Below are 23,353 nucleotides of genomic sequence, written 5' to 3' on the forward strand. Positions count from 1 at the left end.
CCTAAGCTGCTGTAAAACATTAGAAAATGTATTTACTTACTAATTGTTCTTAAAGCAATGCTCAGTTTAACTGGAAGTGTTTTATCACTTCTGAGTGTGCTAAATCATTCTAAAGCTCCAGTTTCTTTCCTTCCATTATTCTTGTGACAGTTGTAATTTCATTGTTTTTTTCATCATCAGATACTTAGGAGCCTAAATATGTTGGGTTCCTATAGTACAGTGTCAGAAGAGGGGTTAAATTTTTACCTGGAATAGATTTTATTCTTTGAACCCTTTAACTGGCAGTTCCTGTCAACAGAGGTTTAAGACCTGTGATCAAAATTTGGCATTTAATTTTACAGCCTTGAAAAAGTGTGTAGAATGATAAAAAAAAGTGTAAAATCTAGAAAATACACAAGGTTGTTTAAAACACTTACGAACTGACAGTGTAAGAAGCCAAAGTTTAATTGAAATCAGAAGTATAATCCAATTTATCAATCCCACTTGAAAGGGGTTATTGTGTTCTTCTTTAGCTTTTTTCCCCACTGATCTTTTCTGACAAGACATTAGGGGTGTAATTTTGGAATATTACAGGAAGAGTTTAGATCTAGCAGGTGTTACAGACTTGTGAGTTAAGGAAATCTGTGGTCTAAGTAATCCTTGGCCAACTCAAATGAAAGGAAGGTATTTCTTGTAGGGCTGAATCTCCAAATCATTCCTAGTGTTGAACTTGCAGATGCATTGACATAAATTCTCTGAGTTTGGTGTGCTGTGAGGACAACTGTGGATTCATGTGGTTAAACCAAAGGCCAAATTCCTAGTTATCCAATTAATGTAACTTTCAATTAAAATATGGAGCCACCTGTACTTGCCCTCCCTTTCCCTGGCTGTGCTGTTGTGTCTGCTTTGCATGGAATGTGTTGTTTCCTAATCTTTACCCCAAATGTGTTTTGTTGTATCACAAAACAGATGGGAATGCACTTCAGATGACAAATCATTTCTAACAATGAACAGGATGCATACCTAAGCTTTCATATTCTCAGTTTATTCAGTGTGTTTATTTACTAGTGATTCTGTATCTGTATTTGTCCTGAAAAGAATGATGTTACTAATTTATGATAAGATGGTTTGATGCCAGTATAACATGTGCTTGTGACTTCCTCAAATGATCTGGCTTTAGAGCTTGTACTAAAATTCAAGTTTTTATAAAAATGGATGTGATTGTTGAGATTAAAAAGTCATCAGCTGAAAAAGCTGTTGTTTTTATCATACAAATTAGATATATTTGAACCTGGTAAATTGAATTGAGATGTAATTTGGCATTTTAATTGATTGGCTTTCCTTCTTAGCATGGTATAACCTCACCCTTTCCACCCTTCTGTATAAAGTCTTCCTTTAGAGCTGATGAAGAAGTGAAGTTAGACTTTGATTTGCTTCTTCTTAGTGAGATACTCAGACTTTGTTATGTTCTGCATAGCAATGTTGGAGGGAAATCACAAGGTGAACACAGTGGATTTTAATCTTTAATCTTGTTCCTGTCAGTCATTTGTAGGGACTTCACCCTGTCCCTGGTCTCTTTTCATGTAGTAGTGTCTGATATAAATGTAAATGCTTTCCTGTGGCACAAAACTGATTGAGGATGACTGGTTCTTTCCTGGCTGCTCCGATCCAGCCATAGTCTCAGGGCAGCAGGAGCTGGAGGAGGAACTGGCCACAGTTCAAGGAGTGGGCAGGCTGCAGCAGGCAAGAAGGAAAGGCAGTCAGACCAGCAGGAAGCTGCAGGTAGGTTCAAAGAGATGTGAGTTTATTTTTACCTGTCTGTTAACAAAACTGTGGAAAGTACTGTTATTCATGTGGTGCTTTAGTCTTTAAAACATTAAGAGCTTAGGAACAGAGGTTGGAACTGAAAACATTGGTAAATTTAATGATCATGGTCAGAGCCAGAATATGAGAAATTTTCACACCTCTTACTCCTTTCCACTGAAAAATCACAAAGTTCTCTCTGGAGTAATTCCCATGCCTGAAGCCATGTGCATGCTTCAGATGTTAAGGCTGTTTTTAGCTTCTATAAAATCTTTACAAATCTCTTTGCTGGTGGAGCTTTACTGAATAATTAGTGCCACTTCATTCAGGTGGACTTCTAGGTAGGTGGTGGTGTACCTTGCATGAAAAAATGGTAACTTTTTTAAGAATTAGGATGTCATTGTCCCATTAACAGACTGTTGGAAGAAGATAATTAGTTAACTGATGCTTCAGAGGACTCAACTTCAGAAATCAGGGCACTAATTAAGATATCCAAACATTGTTTTCCATTAGCTTCTCAGATAGCCAAGGGTGATTTTAAAAGCTTGCAGGTGTCTTAAAGAACCTGTGGGAGACTTGGCTTTTCTGGAAATAATATCTGGAAGCTGGGCAGGCCTCTCTAGTTCACAGCAATCCCACATACTTGCATTTAAGTGCCCGAATCAGTGCTGAGTTTTGGGATTTTGGATTGAAACTGTGGTTTTAGTAGCTGAATTATCTTACCCCTGCTTGCTTCCTTCTTTAAGTTAAGCTTCCTTCTCATGTTTTGTGTGTAGGAAGAATTCCCCTTCGATGGCAAACAATGCTTCCAAGAACTGAATGTCACCTTGGATAGCACTGACTCAGCTGAAGGAGAAAACATGGGAGGTTGGTGGCCAGAGTACCCTTCACCCAATGCAGGTGTGATAGCGACTAGACAGTTGATGAAAGCATGCACACAGCATCTGCATTTTGTGTCTATTTTTGTTTTCAAATTCAGCTAACAGCCCATTTGTGGTGTATTCTAATCTTTGTTGGATTTTTTTGGCTTTTGTTTTCTTCCTTTTCGTTTCCAAGCATGTGCGTGCTGGATGAACTGCCTAGTTCTGGCTCACAAGTACAGCATCAATATGGCTGAGCACTGGAGTTGGATGAGCTTTGATGCCCATCAAATATCCCATGTGGCAAGATCATGTGTTTCTTTTAAGTTATGAGTTGCTCCTGTGAATGTGTTTCCAGTTTATATCACAGTTATGTTGCAAACCAGAATTCCGTTCCATTGCTGCTTAATTTAAAAATACAATTCTCAGTTTTTAATGCTGATGATTTTATATTAATGGTAAAGATTGCAAATACATCTTATTGTTAAGATGGAATGGGCTCACTTACAAATTGTCAGTCCAGACCAGTTTATTAATCATTACTTAAGGTGTGATCCTGCAAGCACCTGATCAACTTGTGGTTAATGTAACGTGAGCCACACTACTGGCTGAGCCACAATAGTGGTGGCTCAATATTTGAATTTATCTGCTAGGTCCTCTGAGTTCATGAGCTCTGCAACTTATTTTGGTTTTCCAACTGTTAAGGGTACTTTTGCCATCTAAATTTTGGGGATGTAGAGCCTCAGGCATTCCCACTAGAAAATAGGTGAGATTTGTTTGTGCCCAACACCGATGAGAACTTTGAATAAAGAGCTGCAGCCATTTCTAGACTTTGGGAATTTTGGTGGACTTCTCTTGAAAGAATTTTCCTTCTTTGACCTGAGTAGGTTTACGGAGTGTGGTTGAAGAGCTGGAATTGGAAAGAAACCAACTGCAGGAACAAATACTTTTTCTGGAAGAGCGTTGTCAGGATTTGGAAGACAGATTTCAGCTTCAAGGTAGAATGGAGGCTCTCCAGGTGAGCTTTGGAGTTGTGTAACTCTCATGATGCAAGAGAATCATTCTGAGTTTATGTTCTTTATATCACAGCCTACAGTAAGCTAAACCCATCAATTGGCAGCTGACAAAAAATGGCTGAAACCCAATTTACACTCATTAATTATGTTCTCAGAGAGTTTGCACATCCTGTATTATGCTTTGAGGCTGAAGCCTGTTGCTTTTGTTCAGCATGTGGAGAATTATGATTAGGATTAAGCTTTATTTGTTCTAGAAACTTAGTAAAAAGACAACATGGTTTTCATAATTCTTTGTGAAGTCTTTGCCAGAAAGTCCACAATTAGATTTGGTTGTGACTCGTTTGAATTTCCCACTCCTTATATCGCTTAAGTTTCTTTTCTGTAAGAGTGTATTAAATTTTTAACATTTTTTAAATTTAATTTTTTATATATATGTACACATTTTTAGAGAAGAAACTGCTTATATAAAAATGATCCATAATTTTATATAAATAAATACACATGCAATCTAAACTCCAGATATGATCTAGACAGTTATATTTTAAAACCATTCACTGAAGGCCCCACAAAGAACAGTAGAGTTCTTTTAAAAGGAAAAGTTATTTTTAGTATTGCCTGACTGACAAATTACTGTGGTAATTTGGGAACCATATTTTCACTTAAGTGACACAACTGATGTTGTACTCATACTCTTGGTGCATTACTCATAGTTCTTTATCTGTTAAGTTGCACGTGTATAAAAAAGAATGACTGGTTTTAAGATGAGAGACAAGCTTACATTAATTATTGAGACTCTTGTAACAAAGCCTTTCAATACAGGTAACGTTTGGTGTAGAGGAAGAAGGGCAGCTGTTGAGGGCAGTGCAGGTGTGTTCTGTCTCCTCCAAAATGCCACCTTCTGTTCATGAATGGTGACAAGTTTGCCACGTTTGTCATACTTGCTGTTGATTCTGGATGTGTTTTGCTTTTGGTTGTTGGTTGCTGTTGTACGATTTTTTTTTCTTTTCTTTTGGTGGTTTTATTTTTGAATTGGTGCAGTGGATCTGACTAGAGTAGGAGAGATTTGTGCTGTGTTTGAAACCTCCAAAAGGCTGTGTGAACAAAGTGAAGTGAAGCTCTCTCATGCTTCTCTGGGTGTGATAATGCTCTTCATCATTGCTTTTTTGCAGAATGAAAATGAGCGTTTGCAAACTCAACTCACCCAACTGCGCAACCAACAAATGCGAGATGTGGAAAAGCATCAGATTCTGATCTCTGGCTTGAATGAGCAGCTTAAAGGGTAAAACCAAGGTTCTTTACAACACCACACACCACTGGCTTTCTCTGCTTTTACCTTCAAATTCTGATTAGGCATATAGTCTCTCAAAACACTTTTTTTCTCATAAAAACAATTACTTGGCTCATGTTTCTATTTGCAGTTGTGTTATTTTTGTACTTCAAAGTTTAAGTGGACCGTGTAAAAATAATGGTTCTCTTAGTTTGAGGTTAGTAAGCTTAGAAAACTTAATGCAAGCTTTGTTTTCAACATGTCTAAATATGTATTTTCTTTTCAGATTGAGTGACAGAAATAGTTTCCTTGAAAATTCACTTGGAGAAAGAGAACAAAAACTGGCAAGCACAACAGAAAAGCTGGAACAAGTTGAAACTTTGAGGAAACAGCTTCAAGAAAAGGATATTCTGAACAAAGAGCTTGGGGAGAAGTTTGTGCATGTTGAGCAAAAAGTAAGCTAAAATTATAGTTACTATTTCACTTATTAGAACTGATGAGCTTTAACCATAACTTTCGATTTGTGTCCCAACAGAATTATTGTTTTTTTCCCAGTCTGAAAGTTTGTACTTTGTCTTTACAGTTTTGTTCATTTAGTTAAGTTTAAGTAATTTAATTTTGTAAGTAAGTACAATTAAGTAAGTTAAGTAATTTAATTTTGTTCATTCTTAAAGTTTGGTGTAAGGATTTCTTAGACCCAACACAGCTTTGCATGAAAATATTTACATTTTAGTGGGGTGATAAGTTTTTGGTTATGAATTTAAAAGTATAAACTTCACTGTTGTGTAAACTCAATACTATAACTGGTAACATCACAATTTTAATAGAATTCTATGTATTTCTATCACACGAACTATTACTTTTAATGCTAAGCTGAATGAAGCCTTAAAGAAATGCAGTCTGTATGAAGTGGAGAACGTTGAGCAGAAAACAGCCATCAGTGATCTCACGGAAAGAGTCGCTACACTGAAAGAAAAGGTAATTTATAACAATAATATAAGAGAAGAAATTCTGTGTTCATTTTTCATGGCCCATTTAAGTGTCAGCAAAAGTGACAGCATGAGCTGCTTTAAATTTCATACACTGAGCTTTCTGTTTGCTAAAACAATCTAAAGAAGAACATCTTGTGACTTTACATTGGGTACAGGCTGATTGCCTCAAACGCTTGTCCTACGTGTGGGGTGTAGCTTCTCCCTTTAAAAGGTCTTTGGAGCATTCTTGTAACATTATTTTCTTGCTGTTTAGACGTTGAAACAAGACAGCGTGGTGGAGTCCATGCAGCTGGACCTGGACCAGACAAATGAAGAGCTTGACAAGTTGAATTCAAGCCATTTGGAGGAGAGGTCTCAACTCATTCAAGATCTGCAGAAACGTGAAAGAGAAATTGATAATCTGAAAGAAGCACTGACAGAAAAAGACAAGGAGATGTCTGTCCTGTCTCTGAACATGACAGAATATTCTGAGCAGGTTATGATCCTGAAGCATCAAGTGCAATGCAAAGAGGAGGAGATGCGAGGTTTGGAAGAGGCTTTATCAAAGGCTGAAAGGGAAATGCATTTGCTGAAGGAAGTGCAGACAGCTGATGTGAGAGATGCCAGCGTGAAGATGTCTGCCCTTTCTGAGCAGAGTGAGGCCATGAGAATGGAGCTGGAGAGAGCTAGAGCTGAGAATGAAGCTAAAACCAAAGAAAACGAGGAGTTAATCAGGCAGGGCACTGAGAACAGTGTGACAATTAAGGATCTCCGCTCCGAAATCAAGGCCAGCAATGTTGCGTACCATAACAAGATCACGGAGTGCGAGTCACAAATTGCTCTGCTGAAAGAGCAAATTACTAAATCATCTGAAAAGCTGCAAGAAACAGAGGATAAACAAAGAAAAGAAATGGAACATTTGAAATCTCAGCTTGAGGAAAACAATGCTTTGAAGGAAAAATGGAACTGTTTGCTTAAAGAGAAAGAAAGCAAGGCACAGACATTGGAAAATGAATTAAAGTCAATTAAAGATTCATACAACAAACTGGTTTTGGAAAATACTAGAAAAGATGAAGAGTTGGCTGAATTATCCAGAAAGCTCACAGAACATACTGATCATAAGGAAACAGCTGAAAAAGAGTTGCAAGAGAAACAAGAGCTCATTGTTTCATTAGAGCAGAAACTTGGGGCTTTGGAGAAACAGAATGAAGAGACTAAACTTAAATTAATTGAGGATCTGAAAGCCAAAGAGACGTGTTGCCAAGAACTTAATGACCAATTAAATGAAATGCATAAACAAATTAAAAAATGGGAGATAGAGACACAGGAGAGAGCTTCAGCTGATAACCAATTGCAGGCAGATCTTGAAGGGAAACAAGAAAAATTGGCGGAGCAAATAAAAGCAAATGAATATCTGAAAAAAAGTATAGGTACAATGGAAAATGAAAAGGAACAGCTAATCAGAGAAAATGAGAATTTGTCCAAACTCCTGGATGTAAAAGAGTGTGAGTTGTTAAAGAAAATCCAGGCTGTGACAGAATTGGAGAACAAGTTATCTGTTAGCACTGCTGAGTACGAAAAAACTCTTTCAGTACTAAATTGTGATAAAAACGCTCTGGCAAAAGAGATTGAACAACTGTCAGTAGTTGCCAAGCAAAAGGAAAGTTCAGTTGCAGAACAGCTGGGGGAGAAAACAAAGGAATGTAATGTGCTGGCTGAGCAGTTGTCTGAAAGCAAGGAACAGACCCAACAGTTGCATGAACAAGTGCAATCACTGCTCATTCAGCTGAAGGAGGTTAGAGATGAAGAAATAAAAAAAGAAGAAATGTTAAATAATAAATTATCTGAATGCAGTGGTCTAATCCAGGAGCTCAGCCATAGCAAGGAAAAGAATTTGCTCCTGCAGGAACAAATTCAAAGCATAACTTTGGATTTTGAAACTGCAAACAAGTCTCTAGAAGAGAAAAATCTTCAAAATGATTCATTGCATAAGGAAATGGAGGAGAGTAAGCTTTGTGTTGTAGAATTGCAGGATGAAATAAAAAATCTTAAAGATGAAAGGATTAAATTAACTCAGTTGGTAGAGGAAAGAGACCTGGCTGTGAAAAGTCAGGGTTCAGAACTTGAGAAGTTTCAGAGGCAAATATTTGAAAAAATAGAAGAAAATACAGCGTTAAATAATCAGCTACAACTATTAAGCAGAGAAATGGAGGTGCTTAGGCATGAAAAGGAGGACTTTTCAAGGTTATTGAATGAGAAGTCACATGAATGTAAATGTCTCCAGTCTGAAGTTGCTTCAGCAAGGCACCAAGCAGAAACATCAGCTCTAGAAAATAAAAAATTGAAAGCAGACATAGAGACAATTAGTGTTACAGTAAACAAAAAGTCAGAGGAAGTAGCTGCTTTATCTGCACACCTGTCCCAACAAAGTCATAGTATTTTAGATTTGAAGGACCAAATTGACAGCCTGGTGATGGAGAAAGAAAACTTAAAAATTACCTTTGAGGAAAAAGAAAGTCTCCTTTCTGAAAAGGAGGCTTTGATTAAGGAAATGAAAGATAAAGTGGCAGGAGAAGAGCGATACGTGGAATTCATTGCAGATCTCCAGCACCAAATACAAACCCTGAACTTTGAAGCTGAGGAGCTCAGACACACAATGCAGGCAAAAGAAAATGAATTTAAGAGGCAAGCCCAAGAATTTAAGTTATTAAAAGATAAATCTGAAGAGTCTGATGTACTTAGGGTTCAACTGTCTGAGAATATGGAGGTTATTTCTAACCTTCAAAGTCAGCTTAAAAACATGACAGAACAAGCATCCCAGTTGAATGACTCAGTTGCAAAGAAAGATGCATCTTTGAAAGAAAAGGTGGATGAATGCCTTGGTTTAGAAGCACAGCTTTCTGCCCTACGGGATTCTTGTGTTGTGCAGGAGAAGCAGTTACAGCTTTTAGCCTCTGAAGCAGAACAGCTAAAAGTACTTGTTTCAGAAAAAGAATCAGCCATCAACAGTATTTCATCATTCAGTGAGAATTTAAAGATGCAGCTTCAAGAGAAAGAGGCTGAGTATGGTGTCTTAAAGAAACAGATGGTGGAGCTGCAGGAAATGAAAGATAATTTCCAAAAAGAAATAGAGCATCAGAAGAATGTAATAATTGAGATGGACCAGTCCTTATCAGAAAAGGAATCATCTCTTACAGAAAACAAAAGTCTCCTCGAAACTCTGACGGAGAAAGCAAAAAAAGATGAAGAGAAGACGCATTTAATTTCTCAACTCCAAAGTCAGGTCCATGAACTTACACAAGAACTACAAAACTCTAAAGAGCTAGTCCATGAGAAAGAAAATGCCTTTTTATCTCTTCAGGAGGAAATTGCAGCACAGTACCACCTGAGAACAGAGTTGAACGTTGCTCTTGAGCACAAAGATGAAGTTATTGCTGGACTGCTTAATTCCTTAAAGGAAAAAGATGCCAGTGTACAGTTGGCAGAGAGCAATGTTAATGCTCTCTCTAGTGAGATTGATGTTCTCAGATCCAAATTAGAAGAAAGTGGAACAGCCATGAAAAACCTCAGTGAGGAATTTCAGGAAAAGAACATGAAGCTTGATAATCATCAGAAAAAAATTGATTCTTTGACTGTTGAGCTCGACTCTCTTAAAAATGAGCACCAAAAAGCACTAGACCAAATAAATACCCGGGAACAAGAACTCCAGCAGAAAGACTTGGCTGTGGAATCTCTGCGTGTGACGTGCGCTGAACAGGCTGAGAAATTGGAATGTTTGAAGTTGGAGTTCAACAACTTAAATTCCAAATCATCTCAAGACTGCCATGATAACACACTTTTAATAAATAGTCTGCAGTGTCAAGTGGAGTCTTTAGAGAAAGAAAAAACACTGTTGCAAGATGATGTTGGTAAACTGATGGCTGAAAACACACATCTTACTGCATCTCAGACTGATTTGCAAAAGAAATTGGAAGAACTCCGGGAAATCCATGAAAAACTAGAAACCAGTGAAAATTATTCAAGGATGCAGATAGATGCTGTCAAACTCCAGATGAAGACTGAAAAAGAGAAGTTACAGATGCAGGTTAGTGTGAAGGGTGAAGAACTTTCTAATTTAGAACTTAAATGTCAAACTCTAGAACTAAGTCTGCTTGAGTCAGAAAACAAGTGGGTGACAGAACTTGACAGGGCAAATTCACAAAATAATGATCTTACTGAGCAATTGAGCAGTTTAGAAAGTGAAATGAAATCAAAAGATAGCAAAATCCAGTCTTTGCAGCAAGAGCTGGATCGTATAAAAGAGCAATTAACTCAAAGCTTATCTCCATTACTTAGTAGTAGGCTTTTAAGTAAAGAAGAGAAGGCACAAATGTCAGATTCTGAACTGCAGCCAACCGATAGTAAAACTCAGTTGGAAAAATTCTCCACTCTGGTAACTGCTATTCTGAGCAAAGAAGCAGAAGGAGAAAGTTTGCAACTGGCACTTCTAGAAAAACAGAAAGAAATAGACAGCATGAAAGATGAATTAAGAAGTATGGAGTTGCTTGAGAAGCAGAAGGAGGTGCTGCAGAGTGACATGGAAAAGATGAAAGGCAAATACATGTCTGAAATGGAATGTCTGTCAAAAGAAATGGTCTCACTCAAGGAGACAGTAGGCAAACAAGAGTGTCTCCTGAAAGAAAGGGAGGAGTCTTTGGCACAAATAAATAAGCAGGTGGAATTTCTTCAGGACAAGATGAATAAATCAGAAGAAATGGTAAGAGCTAGTCAAGAAAAGCTGCAGGTTGAAGGTAAAAAAGTAGCAAATCTCCTTGAAGAAATGGGGGAAAAAGATCACCTCATCAAAAACTTAACATCCCAGGTCAATCAGCAGAAGGATTTAATTTCTGGTTTAAGTCAGCAAATGAAAGAAAAAGACTCTTCTGTTACCCAGGTCATGGAATCATTGTCTAATGAAATGCTGAATTTTTCTGAAGAGAGGAGTATGTTAAATGCCAAACTTGAAGACCTTGAAGCTGTTCATAATAGTTCAGTGGCAGAGCTAAACCGAGTATTGCAGGAACTTGGAGATTGTAAGAAAGAACTGGAACATAACCAGGTTATGTTAAGCAGTAGAGAAGCTGAGGTAAAAGATTTAATGAATGAAAAAGAGGAGATGAAGTGTAATCTTGAGAAAATGGGAAAGGAAAAAGAGAATCTGAAAAAGAAGCTTCAAGCAGCATTGATAGTAAGAAGAGATCTGATGCAAAAAGTTGGGAAATTAGAAAAGAGCGGACAGGAAGAAATAGAAAAAGAGCAGAAGAAAGCAGAGGACATGTTGAAGCAAGTTAATGAGTTAACAGACAAACTGAAACTAATTGAAGGACAAAATAATGATTTTGAGTCTCATCTTGAAACTTTGAAACAGCAACTTGTAGAAAAAGATGCCAAGATAAGTGATCTGACCAAAACCTTATCTTCAAGAGCATCCTATTTAGAGGAACTTCAGCACAATATTGCAGAACTGAATGATGTCATAGCTGAAAAACAAAATGTTTGTGAGCAGAACCTAAAATCTTTAGGGGAGAAGGACTCTATGCTTGCTCATCTGCAATCCATGCTTGATGAAAGAGCAAGGGCATATCAAGAGGAACGTTCTCAGTTGCTCTTGACTCTTGAAGAGGTGAAGTCTGAACTTAAAAAGAAGGAAGAAATGTTGAAAGATTCTGGTTTAGAAGAGCCTTGTTCAGGTGTTGGAGCTGGCAATGAGTGTCTGAACCCCAACAATGACGTTAATGCCATGAATCAATTACAAAAAGAAAAAGAAGCTTTACAGAGGGAGCTTTTGTTCGTGAAAGAAGATATGAAAAAATTCCAGCAAGAAAAGGAGGAGCACATGAAACTGGCAGCAGATTTTGATGATCAAAAAACCCACCTTGAGCAGCTCAGACGAGAGCATAAAGCACTCTGGGAAGTTCTCCAAACAAAAAGTAAAGAGCTGGGCTTTAACCAGTTAGAATGGAAGAAGCTGGTTCCATCCAAGGCACTGCTGGGAGAAGAGCAAGCTGACCCAAGGAGTCTGGAATCAGACAAACCAAGAAACAAGGTTCACGTTGCATCCTTGAAAGGGTCAGAAAACACAGTCACTTTGGTGCCAAGTGAAACCATTGAGCTAGAAGAACTAAGAAGTGATTATGCAAAACTTCAGGAGGAAACAGAGATGTTAAGGAAAGAGTTGAGAAAAATACTGGTTGAATTCGGTGATGATAAAGAAGAAACAAACAGTTTAAAGCCTTTGAGACAGGAGGAGCAATGTCAGGGCAGCTTGTTGGAGGACATAAAGCATCTTCAGAAAAAGCTGAAAGCACATCAGACTGAAACTGTAGAGCTCAAGGCAGTGCTTGAACATGTGAATGATGAGAAAAAAGCACTTATTAAAAAAAGTGAAGAGGATTACAGGATGAGCCGGGAGGAACTGCAGAGGTCACGAATTGAAGCTAAGCAGGAGGTTGCAGGAAAAAATGAGGAAATAGAAGCACTGAGATGTTCACTTACGGATTTAAAAGAGAAACTTGGTCTGGAAAAAGAATTATTAAACAAAGCCATAAAAGAGGGCCAGGAAGAAGCCCACCATTACAAAACAGCCTTTGAAGACCTCAAGAGTGAAAAAGAGGAACTTCTCAGCTCTTTGGAAAAGTCCAATTTGGAACTAATTAAGATGAAAAAGGAGGTAGAACATTTCAGTGAAGAAAACAAAAATCTTGTGGCAGAGCTATCGATGCTGTGTGAGAAAGCTGAGATGAGTAAACCTGTGGTGTTGGGCAAAGAGCTTAAGGAAGGAAATGTGACTGAAAAGGAATTGGGAGAGGTTGGTTCAGAAAGTAATTCCCTTCAAGAGAATTTGGAAAGAAAAGTCACCACTCTTCAACTATCAGAGGCCGATTACTCTGGGAAAACTAAACTGAGAGAAGCAACAGAATGTGAAATCCAGAAACAAATGCAAACAGTGGAAGAGCCACTGGCAAAACCTGCAGATTTAAATGATTCCAAGGCCCAAGAGCAAAGAGCTGTAACAGAAGATAGATCCAGAGAACGCCTCCAAAGGAAATTACAGGCAGCTTTAATATCACGTAAAGAAGCCCTGAGAGAAAATAAATCTCTAAAGGAGCAGATTGATCAGCTGATGTTGGAAAGAGAAGAACTAATGAACAAGACAGGAATGCTGGAGCACTTGTTAGAGCTTGGCAGAGAAAAGCAGAGTTCAAGTGCTGTGGCTCCGTTGTCCGGAGAGGAGAGCCTTGCTTCGGAAAATGCGAGGCTGCTGACCGAAAATGAAAACCTCACTGCAGCGTGTGAAAGTCTGAAATCCACCATGGAGTCCATAGTTCAGGAAAAAGAGGCCTTTTCTTTCCAATTAAATACCTTAAAAGATTCTCAGACAGTTGAATTGACAGGATGGAAGGCTAAACACAGTGAATTAAAGCAGGAGTATGAATCGCTTCTTCAGGCGTATGAGAACATCAGTAGTAAAGTGGCAGATATGAGGCAAGTCATTGATGTCAGTAGGAAAGAGAAGCAAGAGGCTGTTCAAAGACTCAGGGAAGGAGAGTCTGAAAAGGAGGCTCTGCAGAAGCATTTAAAAAATCTCTTTGATGAAAATGAAGTTGTTAAGAACCAGCTGAAACAACTCAGTGAATCCAAGAAAATGGAGGTGGAGGAGTTACAGAGCAAAGCAGAAAGGCAGATCCGTGAGCAGGAGGCCAGGATGCAGGAACACCAGGATCGTCTGTGTGAGCTCACTGAGCAGAACCATCAGCTGATGGAGGAGAATGAGCAGCTGAAACAAACCTCTGAAAACCTAAAGCAGGCTTTAGAGAAAATTCAGAATGAGAATGATGTCCTTCATAATAACATCACTGTAACCAAAGCTGCACTGGGAGAGCTACAGGTTCAAATGGAAGTGTACCAAAATGATACGCAATCCAAAATCAGTGATGCATTATGTGAGAAAGAATCACTGTTAAAGGACATTAATGTGTTAAAGAATAAACTCTCTGAAAAAGAACAAGCTGTGCTGGTCCTAGAACAAGAAAGAGAATTAATTTCAGAAAAAGCACAAGAAACTGAGAAATCTTTGCTCCACAAAACTCATTGTCTAACAAAGCTGGACACAGAATTTAAAAGTCTAACACAAGAAATTGTTAGTCTAAATGAAAAAGTTAAGATTTTAGAGGATGACAAATGCCTGTTACAGGAAGAATTAGAAAATGTACAAGAAAGTTCTTACAAAGTAAAGAGTGAGAGAGAATTTCTTGAGACAGAATTGCTTAATCATGTAAAAAAAGTTGATCATCTTACTGATAGGATGAAATCAGCACAGGTACAGAATAACTTGCTGTTACAGCAGCTGGAAGAGTTAAAGGCAGAAAAATCAAATGCTGTTAGAGAAAAGGAAGAGCAGCAGCTCCATCTTGTAAAGATATTTGAGGAAAAGGTGAAAAGTGCTCAGAGGGATAATAATGGGACTAAAAACAAAACAAAAGAATTGCAAGAACTCTTAAAGGAGAAACAGCAAGAGATCAACCAATTGCAAAAGGATTCTATAAAGTTCCAGGAGCTGATCCTGGATTTGGAAAGATCTGTGAAATTGTCACAGTCAAAAAATGAAAAATTTGAAAAGGACTTAAGTAATGCATCAGAAAAGCTGGCAGAATCAAATGATGAAATACTTCATCTCAAGGGGAAGCTTACTGCACAGGTGAACCTGTTGGATCAATCAAAAAGGGAAGTGGACAGGCTTAAAGATGAGAATCTAAACTGGAGGAAAGAACTTCAGAAGAAGGGAGATGAACTGCAGCTTCAAAAGAGAGGATACGAGAGAGAATTGGAATTTCATCTCCAGCAGCTGAAATTGCTTCACAAAAGTGAAATTTCGAGCCTGGAGGAAAGACACAGTGCACTCCAGAGAGAAAAGGATCGGGTGATGGGTGAGGTCCAGGGATTGCAGGAGGAGGTCAGCACCAAGGACTCTCAGAACAAGCAGCTGCAGGCAGAGCTGAACGCAGCTCTGGCACGCCTGGCTGCTTTCACAAAGTGCATGTCCTCCCTCCAGGATGACAGGGACAGGGTCATCACCGAGATGAAAACCTGGGAAATGCAGTTCAAAGAGGCCATCCAAAACAAGGAGAAACAGCTGGAAGACAGTAACAAAAGAATAGCAGCCTTGCAAGATGAATTGAAAGATAAAATGACTCAGATTCAAGAACTAAATATCAAATACTCTGTGGTAGAGGAAACAAAGGATGAACTGTACTTGAGGCAAAAATCTGTTGATATGCAGCGCTATGAAGAGCTCTGCAGGATAAAGGAAGAAAATACCTTCTTTTTTAACAGACAGCAAGAGCTGGAGAGTGTTCTTCAGTCCAAAGAAGAAGCTTTGCAAGCACTCCTGAAAGAAAATAATTCTCTAAATCATCTCATAGAGAATAGTAAGAGTGCAGGAAGAGAGATAAAAGCTCTGGAAAGTAATTTTACGAGACAGGAGCAAGAATTGCAAGAGCTTCTAGCAGAGAAGGAAAAAATGAATGCTGAATTGCAAAAGCAGATCACCATTTCTGAGCAAATGAAGGTCATGCTAAATAATAAAGACAAAGAAATTTCCTTACTCATTTCTTCAAAAGGAGATGAAATTTCAGACTATCTGATTCAGGTACAGACTCAACATAGGAATCAGATCAAAGAGTATGAACTTCAGGTAGGGTCTCTGCAGATGGAGAAACAACAAGCTGAGGAGTCCTGTCAGAGGCTGGAAAACGAGCTGAGAAATCTCCAGGTGAAAGCAGAAAAAGCAGGTCAGGAGAAGGCTGTGATTGCCAGTGAAATAGATGCCTTTAAAAAATCCATGTCATCTCTCCAGAATGACAGGGATGATCTTTTTGCCAGATACAAGGAGCTGGAACATCTTCACCAGGATGTCTTAAACCAGAGGGACAGTCTCCTGCTTGGCAATGCAAGTGAGACTAATTCTTTGAAACAGGAGTTAAGGGTCCTCCTCAATCGGATTGATGATCTACATTCTGAAAATGCAATGCTGAGTGCACAGCTGATAAAATACAGGGAAGATCTAAACCAGGTTCTATCTCTGAAAGACCATCAGCTGAAGGACTTACTTAAGCAGAAACTGGAGTGTATTAAAAGCCTTGAGCATGAAAAATATGATCTTCAAAAACAAATAAAAGAGCTGCAGCTTTCCACTGAACTGCAGAAGGAGGCTGCTGTGACTTTGGAACAAGAGAATAAAAAATTGGCATCTAAAGTAAATGATTTAGAATCTCTAATTGCATCACTAAACAAAGAGAAACTTGTTTCGGAGTCTGGAGAGAAGCTGCTAAGTAGTGAGAGTATTCAGAAAAAAGAATCCAATGGGCAGCATGGAGGACAGCTTCAGAAAAAGGTTCAGGAGCTCCAGAAATCCAGAGGCAGAAATGCAGATGAGGAATACAGTGGGACTCTTTTGACACTTGAGGATGGAGATAAACCTGATGCTTCTGCAGAGAAGATGCTGCTTGAAGTTCAGTCTCAAAACAGGGAGTTGAGATCCCAAAATGAGGCCTTTGGGAAGGCAATGAGTGCTCTGCAGAATGACAGAGATCGAATCATAGAGGACTTCAGAGTTCTTCAGAGCAAATACACCTCTGAGCTCAAGACAGAAAGAAAAAAAGGAGATGAACTTGCAGCTGAATTGGAGGGATTTAAATCCCATCTCATTAGTATCCTCAAAGAAAACTCTCTGGTGCATGGAGATGTCCCTGATGCTGCAGGCCAGGTTAGCCTTGCCCGGGTGGCTGACGACTTTGGAAGTGTCTGCAGGACTTTGGTCACTCGGGAGCTGGAGGTGAGCAGGCTCTCAGCCGAGTGTGGGAGTTATGCCCAGCAGATGGAAGCGTTTGCCAAGGCCATGGCCAGTCTCCAGGATGACCGAGACAAATTGCTGCAGGAGCTCAGCCATCAGAAGGTAACTTCTGAAGCTCACCAGGGCACAGCTTCGTTTCCCATTGATTGCAGCAGCATCAATGAGAAAAACACTGTTAAAAATAGTTTGGATGTGCCTCAGAACAATGGGGAAACTTTGGTAAGTTGTAATTAGCCACATGGCTCTGTGATTTATTTTATTCTTTGTGCAGAAAATGCTCAGAGGCATGTTGGATTCTGGAGTTTAACTTTGTGGATTGTGTGAGTGCTAAGCTAGCACTGTGTGCCCAGAGAAGGTGTGTTTACAGTTTTGGGAGTTAAGGTAATTAATCTGTTAAACAAAGCAAATAGGGAAAGCCTTCGTCTATAATTAGAATTTTAGTTCTAATCAAACTTCACCCATGTAGTTTTCATTCCAGTTCACTAATGATGTTTATTAAACCTAGGCTAAAGAAGGAGCCAACCTTGCAGCTGTTGAAATATCCAAACTGAAGACCAAGGTTGATGATCTGGAGAAGGCTTTGCATCAGACAAAAGCCTTCCAGGCAGAAACAGAGAGAGAGATCACATCGTACCAGAATGAGCTGGCTGGACTAAGGTATAACAGTGCAGCTTTATACTCTTCATTGATTTGTATAGAATATAGAATTATTTAACATCTGGTGTTTTATGTTCAGAATGGAAAAGAACCTGCTCCTCTCTGAGTCCCAGGCACTGAGGAATCAGTGTCAGATCACGGTGGCTGAGAAGGACCGGCAGATTGCAGAGCTCCAGAGGCTGCAGCAGGACATGACTGGGAAGAAGGCACTCCCTGCTGGCAGCACTTACCCAGTCAAGGTAACAAAATGGAATGTAGCAGGAGTGTAAAGTAGAAGGTAGCAGCTTATTGTCTGAAATTTGCAGCCTGCTTCTCCAAAGAGCAGTCTGTAGTAATTCTGTAAATTATTGTCTTAAATTGGTAAAATCCAGAATATAAAAGGAAGAAGTTGAAAAAAATTAAATGGGTTTATTTCTTTCAGGTTTATTATGGCTATAACCCATTTTCAGGGACAGGCTTTTTAAGAGGATTAAAGAGTTGGTGGTTTACATGGACTGCAGGTTTCACAGTTTGTATAGTTGATGCAGAGAGATTAATGAAGTTAATGAAGTTCATCCTTCAGAGCCTAAATCCATGTTACTGCAGATTGGACTAGGACTAACTGGGGGAGAAAGGGGAATGGAAGTGTTCCTGTCCTTTCCCTGAAGCAGCTGGAGCTGGCTTCTGCCAGGAACAAAATCCTGGGTTTAGAAAGGCAGCAGCTGACACCCAGGCTGGCAAATGCTGTTTTGTAGACTGTCATGAAGGATTCAAGCAAAGTGCTATTTTAGAATAGTATTCTTATTTACCTTTTCTGTGCCAAATGAAGGAAGCAGTATTCATTTTAATTTCATTAAAACCAGCATTTTAGTTGAAGTTTGTATGCTGCTCATTTTCTGTGATTACAATCATGAGTAAGAGCTGTTGGCCAGTAATGTCTCTGGGTAGTGGAGTATTTTATGTGGTAAAAACCTTTTATTTCATGATTGTATGGGTGAATAGATTCCATAAAGCATTAGAGATGGCACATATCCCTCCCTTATTAGAGATTAATATCAAAATGTTGAGCTGCCAGAGATAAAGAAGGCCAAAGCTGAAAACTGGTAATAACATTTTTTCTTTTCAAAGTGAATTCTTTTGGCTTTAACTTAATATTTACAAAACAGTTGTTTTACAAGTCATGAATACAAGACTTTATTAGCTTGAAAATAATTTTTGAAAGGTGTTCTATATTAATATTTTGCCTTTTTCCCCCTTTTATTTTTGTGCTTCACATTATTTGCAAAATAAAAATTAGATTGGGTTGCCTTTTTGTGGTAATTTTTTTTCAATGCAAATATTAACACTATATATATGTATAAAAAATCTTGTATTTAAAATGTCTTTCAAATGTGGTATTAAGTTGTGAGAAGAAAATAATGTGAAAAGGGAATTCTGTAGGGTATATTTAGTGTTGGGGCTGTGGATTATTTAGAGAACTCCTGCACCATTTACCCTGAATATCCTGATATTTTTAAGGCTTTGGAAACTGTCTCCCTTGTTGGAAGTGCAGATGGAGCAGAGGAAATCAAACATGTCCTGGCTGAGAGGAACCAGTTGCAGGCTGAGCTGCAGCGCTGCCTCCAGGAGATGCAGCAGAAGGACCTGCACTTCCAGCAGATGAATTCCAAGGTAGCTCAGAACAGCAGCCCTGATCCTGAAAAGCTCATGTGAATCTGGGATGGCCTCATGTTGGAATATTGCTCAAGTGGTGGCATCTTGCATGATTGAATGGTATTTTACTTTGAAACATAGATAATTAAATGTCAGGGGTTTTTCTACCAGGCTTTCCTGACTTGGTGTTTTTCTGAGAGGTTTGTTTGACTCTCTGAACTTCTACTCACAGTCAAATATTTTTCTTTAGAGACAGAAACAGGTGTCTCTCTTAGCTGGAACAAGATTTCAGCTTCTGCTTTAGGTGTATTGATGGCAGGGGAAATCACTGCTCAGCTTTTATTATTTCCTCTGCCCATAAAACATCTTAAATCCCAACTGAAATACGAGCTTGCCAAAAAGTGGATGCAATTTTGAAACAGCAGGTCTCAAATCTGCAGGGATTTCCTGGGAGAGCTAATTTTAATGACTTGGATGTGAATTTCTCTCAGGTTGTGCAGTCAGCAGAAGAGAATGCTGTCCTGTCTGCCCAGCTGAAGACTCTTTCCCAGACTCTGAGGGACAACCAGCTCCATTACACTGATCTGCAAAATCGTTACGTGAGGCTGGAAAGGGAATATCAGGCAATGCAAGTGACAACTTTCCAAGGCGCAGTCCAGGTAAACAGATACATGGAAAGGTTCTTTGGTTTCTTTCTTCTGTGCTTACACTTTTCTGGTTTTCTTGCTAAAATTGAAATAGTGCTTTTTGTTGCAGTGACCCAGTACTTTTCTGGCCCATGACTGAAGATAACTGTCCTTGTTGTTGTTAAGCTGCTCTAATTTGACTTTTCATTTAAGGAAGCTGTTTTATGTCTTTTTTGGTTTGAAACATCTTTTTTGAGTTGGTCTGCATCTGGCAGAGATAACTGGATGATCACTGCTCAGTGGATCAGGAAATTTAGTGATAATTTCACATCAGTTGTAGATCACATTACAATGCTTGAGTAATATTTTCAGAAGTGAGATCTACATCACCAGCTCAGCATTTCAGTACCCTTTGCCAACACCTCATACACATCTGTAAGATTATTATTTGGGGTTGGACCTTGATGATTTTTAAGATCCCTTCCAACCCAGTCCTTTATGATTCATCATTATTCCTTTATTCTTAAAAAGCTTTCCTGTACTGCCTTAGTTATTCATTAACAATCTTTAAGAGAACACCCTGAAATAGTGTATGAATACATACAGAAAACAACCGTTGCTCTCCATAAATGGAAATAAAAACAGTTCTTGTTTGGAATCCAAACAAAAACTGTAAATTAAGAATAAATTAATAACTGTCTTGCTTCTGGAGTTGTTCATGTGTAGATGCATTTCTTTTCCCCTCAGACATTGTTGAGAGATGGAAATGAAAACATTAAGTGGCACAAATAATTATCTGTTCCACTGTTTTGTGGTGCTTATGGCTTCTGTAATTGAAATAAAGACTTGGCAAGTAGAAAAATGGTCACTTGTTTGGTTTTTTTTCCCCTTAATATTTTCTAGGATGAAACCAGAGCAGAAGTTCCCCCTGGAGCACCACGGGAGAGATCTGGGATTATTGTGGAGACAGACAATATGGAGCTAAATGAGCTCAGGAAAAGGTCAGGACTCAGAGCATGTATTAGCAATATTATTTTCCTGACAGCTGTGTTGTGAGTGTGAAAGTAATGCTTTTCTATCCCTCTGAGGCATTTGTGTGGAGATGGAGAAGGAGTGGATTTACAGTGGATTACATGAATCATAAGCCATATTCTTGAATTGTTATCATCTGGTAATACTTGTGGTTTGTATCTGTACATAAAAATACTGATTATTGGTGGCTTTATCGCAATATTTAAGCTGAAGCATCTCACTATAATTAAGTCTGTCACTAAAAGGAAGATCTCCTAATTAAAAAAAGAACAAGTAAATAATTCTTTAAGTCTATGAAACATTGATTTCAGATTTTATTTTGTCCCAGGCTTGCAGAGTCTGAGCAGCAGTATGAGTCAGTGCAGCAGAGTCTCTCCCAGCTCACAGAAACACTGGCAGAGGAGAGGAGGAGGAGAGAAGCTGCAGAAGAGGCTCTTGGACTCTCTGAGGATAGAAGTAACAGGTAAAACACAGACTATTTGTTTGCCTTTTATTTTTGGTGAGATTAGTGAGAGGTTTTCCTGTGGGTCTTTGATTTTTTTGAGATTCTACTTCTAATAATAATAAACAAACCTGTGTGTGAGCCCACAGTGCCTGAAGTAGTGAAAATCCGTGTGTTAAAAAACTAAGTTAATCACTAGATCAAGAAAGCGTTATAGGCTTTGGGATTTTTTTTTCTTTATTTAATGTCTTCTGTTAGTACTCGGTGCTATTTCTTTTTTTCCAGGTTAGGAAAACAATTTCCATATAACAGCTTTAGCAGAGCCACTGGTTAGATTGAAAATATCATTATGCACCTGCATAAATAAAGGGTCCCTCGCCACCATCACCTGAAAATCACTGTTCAGTCAGCTGGTGAGGGTGGAGATTAATTCTGAATAAATGAAGCACCTTGAGAGTAGATTGTAAATAGAGACTGAAAAAGACCTGGCAGCATAAAGTGAGTCAGCATTTTGTGGGCACCTTCCCTTAGTCATTTTAAGTATGCAAAATAATGGCTTTTGTGTCAATTCAGTACTTAAAAGAGGAGATAATTTAGCAGTGCATGTCTCTGTGCCTTGAATTTTTTTCTAGATTTGAAGTAGGCAGTTACAGGTCTGTCCCCAGTGACTACACTGTCCAGATGGAAGATGAGGAGGAGAGGGAAGCCTTAATTATCAATCCCAGTGAACATGTTGTTGTGAGAAAGGTAAGGGAATGAAAGCCTTTAAAAACCCTCAGCTCCTTAAAGGTGATGGGAAAACATCCTTCATTTCTTTCTGTGGGGGCTGTGAGTCCAAGACCAGCAGCTGTGTTAACCATGCCAGAAAACACACTGCATATGTCCAGGTTAAAAATGTATGTAATCTTATTTATACTACATGTGTGGCCATTAAATAAACTGTGTCTGCATTTCATTATGCATGCCCAAAATGCAATATGCATGTTGGTGTGTGGAGTTGCATAATACACAGCTTGGATTTATCTTTTCCTCTCATTAGTGCTGGGTTTGGGGCCTTTCAATCATTTATGCTTTGGTATTTGGCATTGGTTGTGTTTGGGGTCGGTTGCTGTGTCAGAGACAAAAGGTTTGTAGTGCCTCAGAAATCCAGAAATCTGGTTTGTGTTCCTGATTCTTCCTCTGGTGACTTCTGTCTCTTCCCCAGATGAAAGGAGGAGCCCTTTCCTTGCGCCGCTGGCTCCGGGGGCGAAGCCTCTACTGCTCCAAGCTGCTGACGGCGCGAGCCAAGTCCCGCTATTTATTCCTCACCTACCTGGTCACACTACACCTCCTTGTTGTCCTGTGCCTCACTGGTGTGCTCTGAATGCCCTGCCCTCCCTGGGAGGCTCCTTTCCCTGTGGGCAGTGCCAGCCCCGAGGCTCCTCACATGCTGCTCTCTGCTGTGCACTGGACACAGTCCTACAAATCCCTGGGACACTGCACCCAACCTTGAGCTTCTCCAGTGAAACTCCTGCATATCACACTTGCTCCAAAGTTGACTTGAATTGCTCTTTTACAGTGGGATATTATATTTGTAAGGAGAAAATATTCCCCTCTGCCCTATAAGGAAACTGCTGCATACAAGTTATTTAATATCGTTTGTGGGTACATAATGGTGGATTACTACTGAATGGGTTGTAAATGATATCTTTTCTATACAAATTTTATTTTAAGAGTTAAACTATAAATTCTAAAGGAATATCAAACTATTACTGTATATTGGCTTCTTGATTATAACAAGAAGTTTTATGGAGTGCAATAAAGGAAGAACTACTGTATTTTTGATTTTCTTTGGTTGGTTAGGTGGTTTTTCTTTTTTTTTTGGCTGAAAATAAATTAAGAAGGTTCTTTCCCATTAAGTTTGTAAAGAAATCAAGAGGCACAGATCTGTGTGTGGTAATGAGGTAAGCCGATAATTAAAGATTCAGTAAAAATTCACAATTGAGGTGACATAAATATTTCCAACTTCTTATATTCTTTTTGTAATTTTTTAGTTTTTATAACTTGTGGAGGGTTCACTATTTTTTAAATTTACTTGCACTTTTCTTGGTGGAGCTTAGTTACTGCCTGTCTTGGAGGCATAATGTTACTCAGCTGCAGAACACATGAAATTCAAGCTTCTAAAGACACAACCTTAC

At 38.8% G+C, this 23,353-nt stretch overlaps 1 protein-coding gene across 4 annotated transcripts in view; it reads left to right on the plus strand.

Moving 5' to 3' along the window:
• LOC131085359 (golgin subfamily B member 1-like) overlaps window positions 1-23,074 on the plus strand; it is a 34,481-nt gene extending 11,407 nt beyond the window's left edge. Inside the window, exons 15-29 of one of the 4 annotated variants that reach the window (XM_058027430.1) lie at window positions 1,652-1,761; window positions 2,559-2,682; window positions 3,530-3,660; window positions 4,828-4,937; window positions 5,212-5,380; window positions 5,799-5,903; window positions 6,171-17,006; window positions 17,293-17,444; window positions 17,524-17,683; window positions 18,942-19,094; window positions 19,568-19,735; window positions 20,606-20,703; window positions 21,063-21,197; window positions 21,809-21,923; window positions 22,381-23,074. In XM_058027430.1, coding sequence (XP_057883413.1) covers window positions 1,652-1,761; window positions 2,559-2,682; window positions 3,530-3,660; window positions 4,828-4,937; window positions 5,212-5,380; window positions 5,799-5,903; window positions 6,171-17,006; window positions 17,293-17,444; window positions 17,524-17,683; window positions 18,942-19,094; window positions 19,568-19,735; window positions 20,606-20,703; window positions 21,063-21,197; window positions 21,809-21,923; window positions 22,381-22,539 — 12,725 coding nt within the window. In that variant the 3' untranslated portion in view covers window positions 22,540-23,074. The remainder of the gene's footprint in view (window positions 1-1,651; window positions 1,762-2,558; window positions 2,683-3,529; window positions 3,661-4,827; window positions 4,938-5,211; window positions 5,381-5,798; window positions 5,904-6,170; window positions 17,007-17,292; window positions 17,445-17,523; window positions 17,684-18,941; window positions 19,095-19,567; window positions 19,736-20,605; window positions 20,704-21,062; window positions 21,198-21,808; window positions 21,924-22,380) is intronic. The other 3 variants (XM_058027432.1, XM_058027431.1, XM_058027433.1) reach the window with 3 other exon arrangements.
• The last annotated feature ends 279 nt before the right edge of the window (window positions 23,075-23,353 follow it).

This window comes from Melospiza georgiana, chromosome 6 (assembly GCF_028018845.1).
Source record: "Melospiza georgiana isolate bMelGeo1 chromosome 6, bMelGeo1.pri, whole genome shotgun sequence".
NCBI classification, from domain to species: Eukaryota; Metazoa; Chordata; class Aves; order Passeriformes; family Passerellidae; genus Melospiza; species Melospiza georgiana.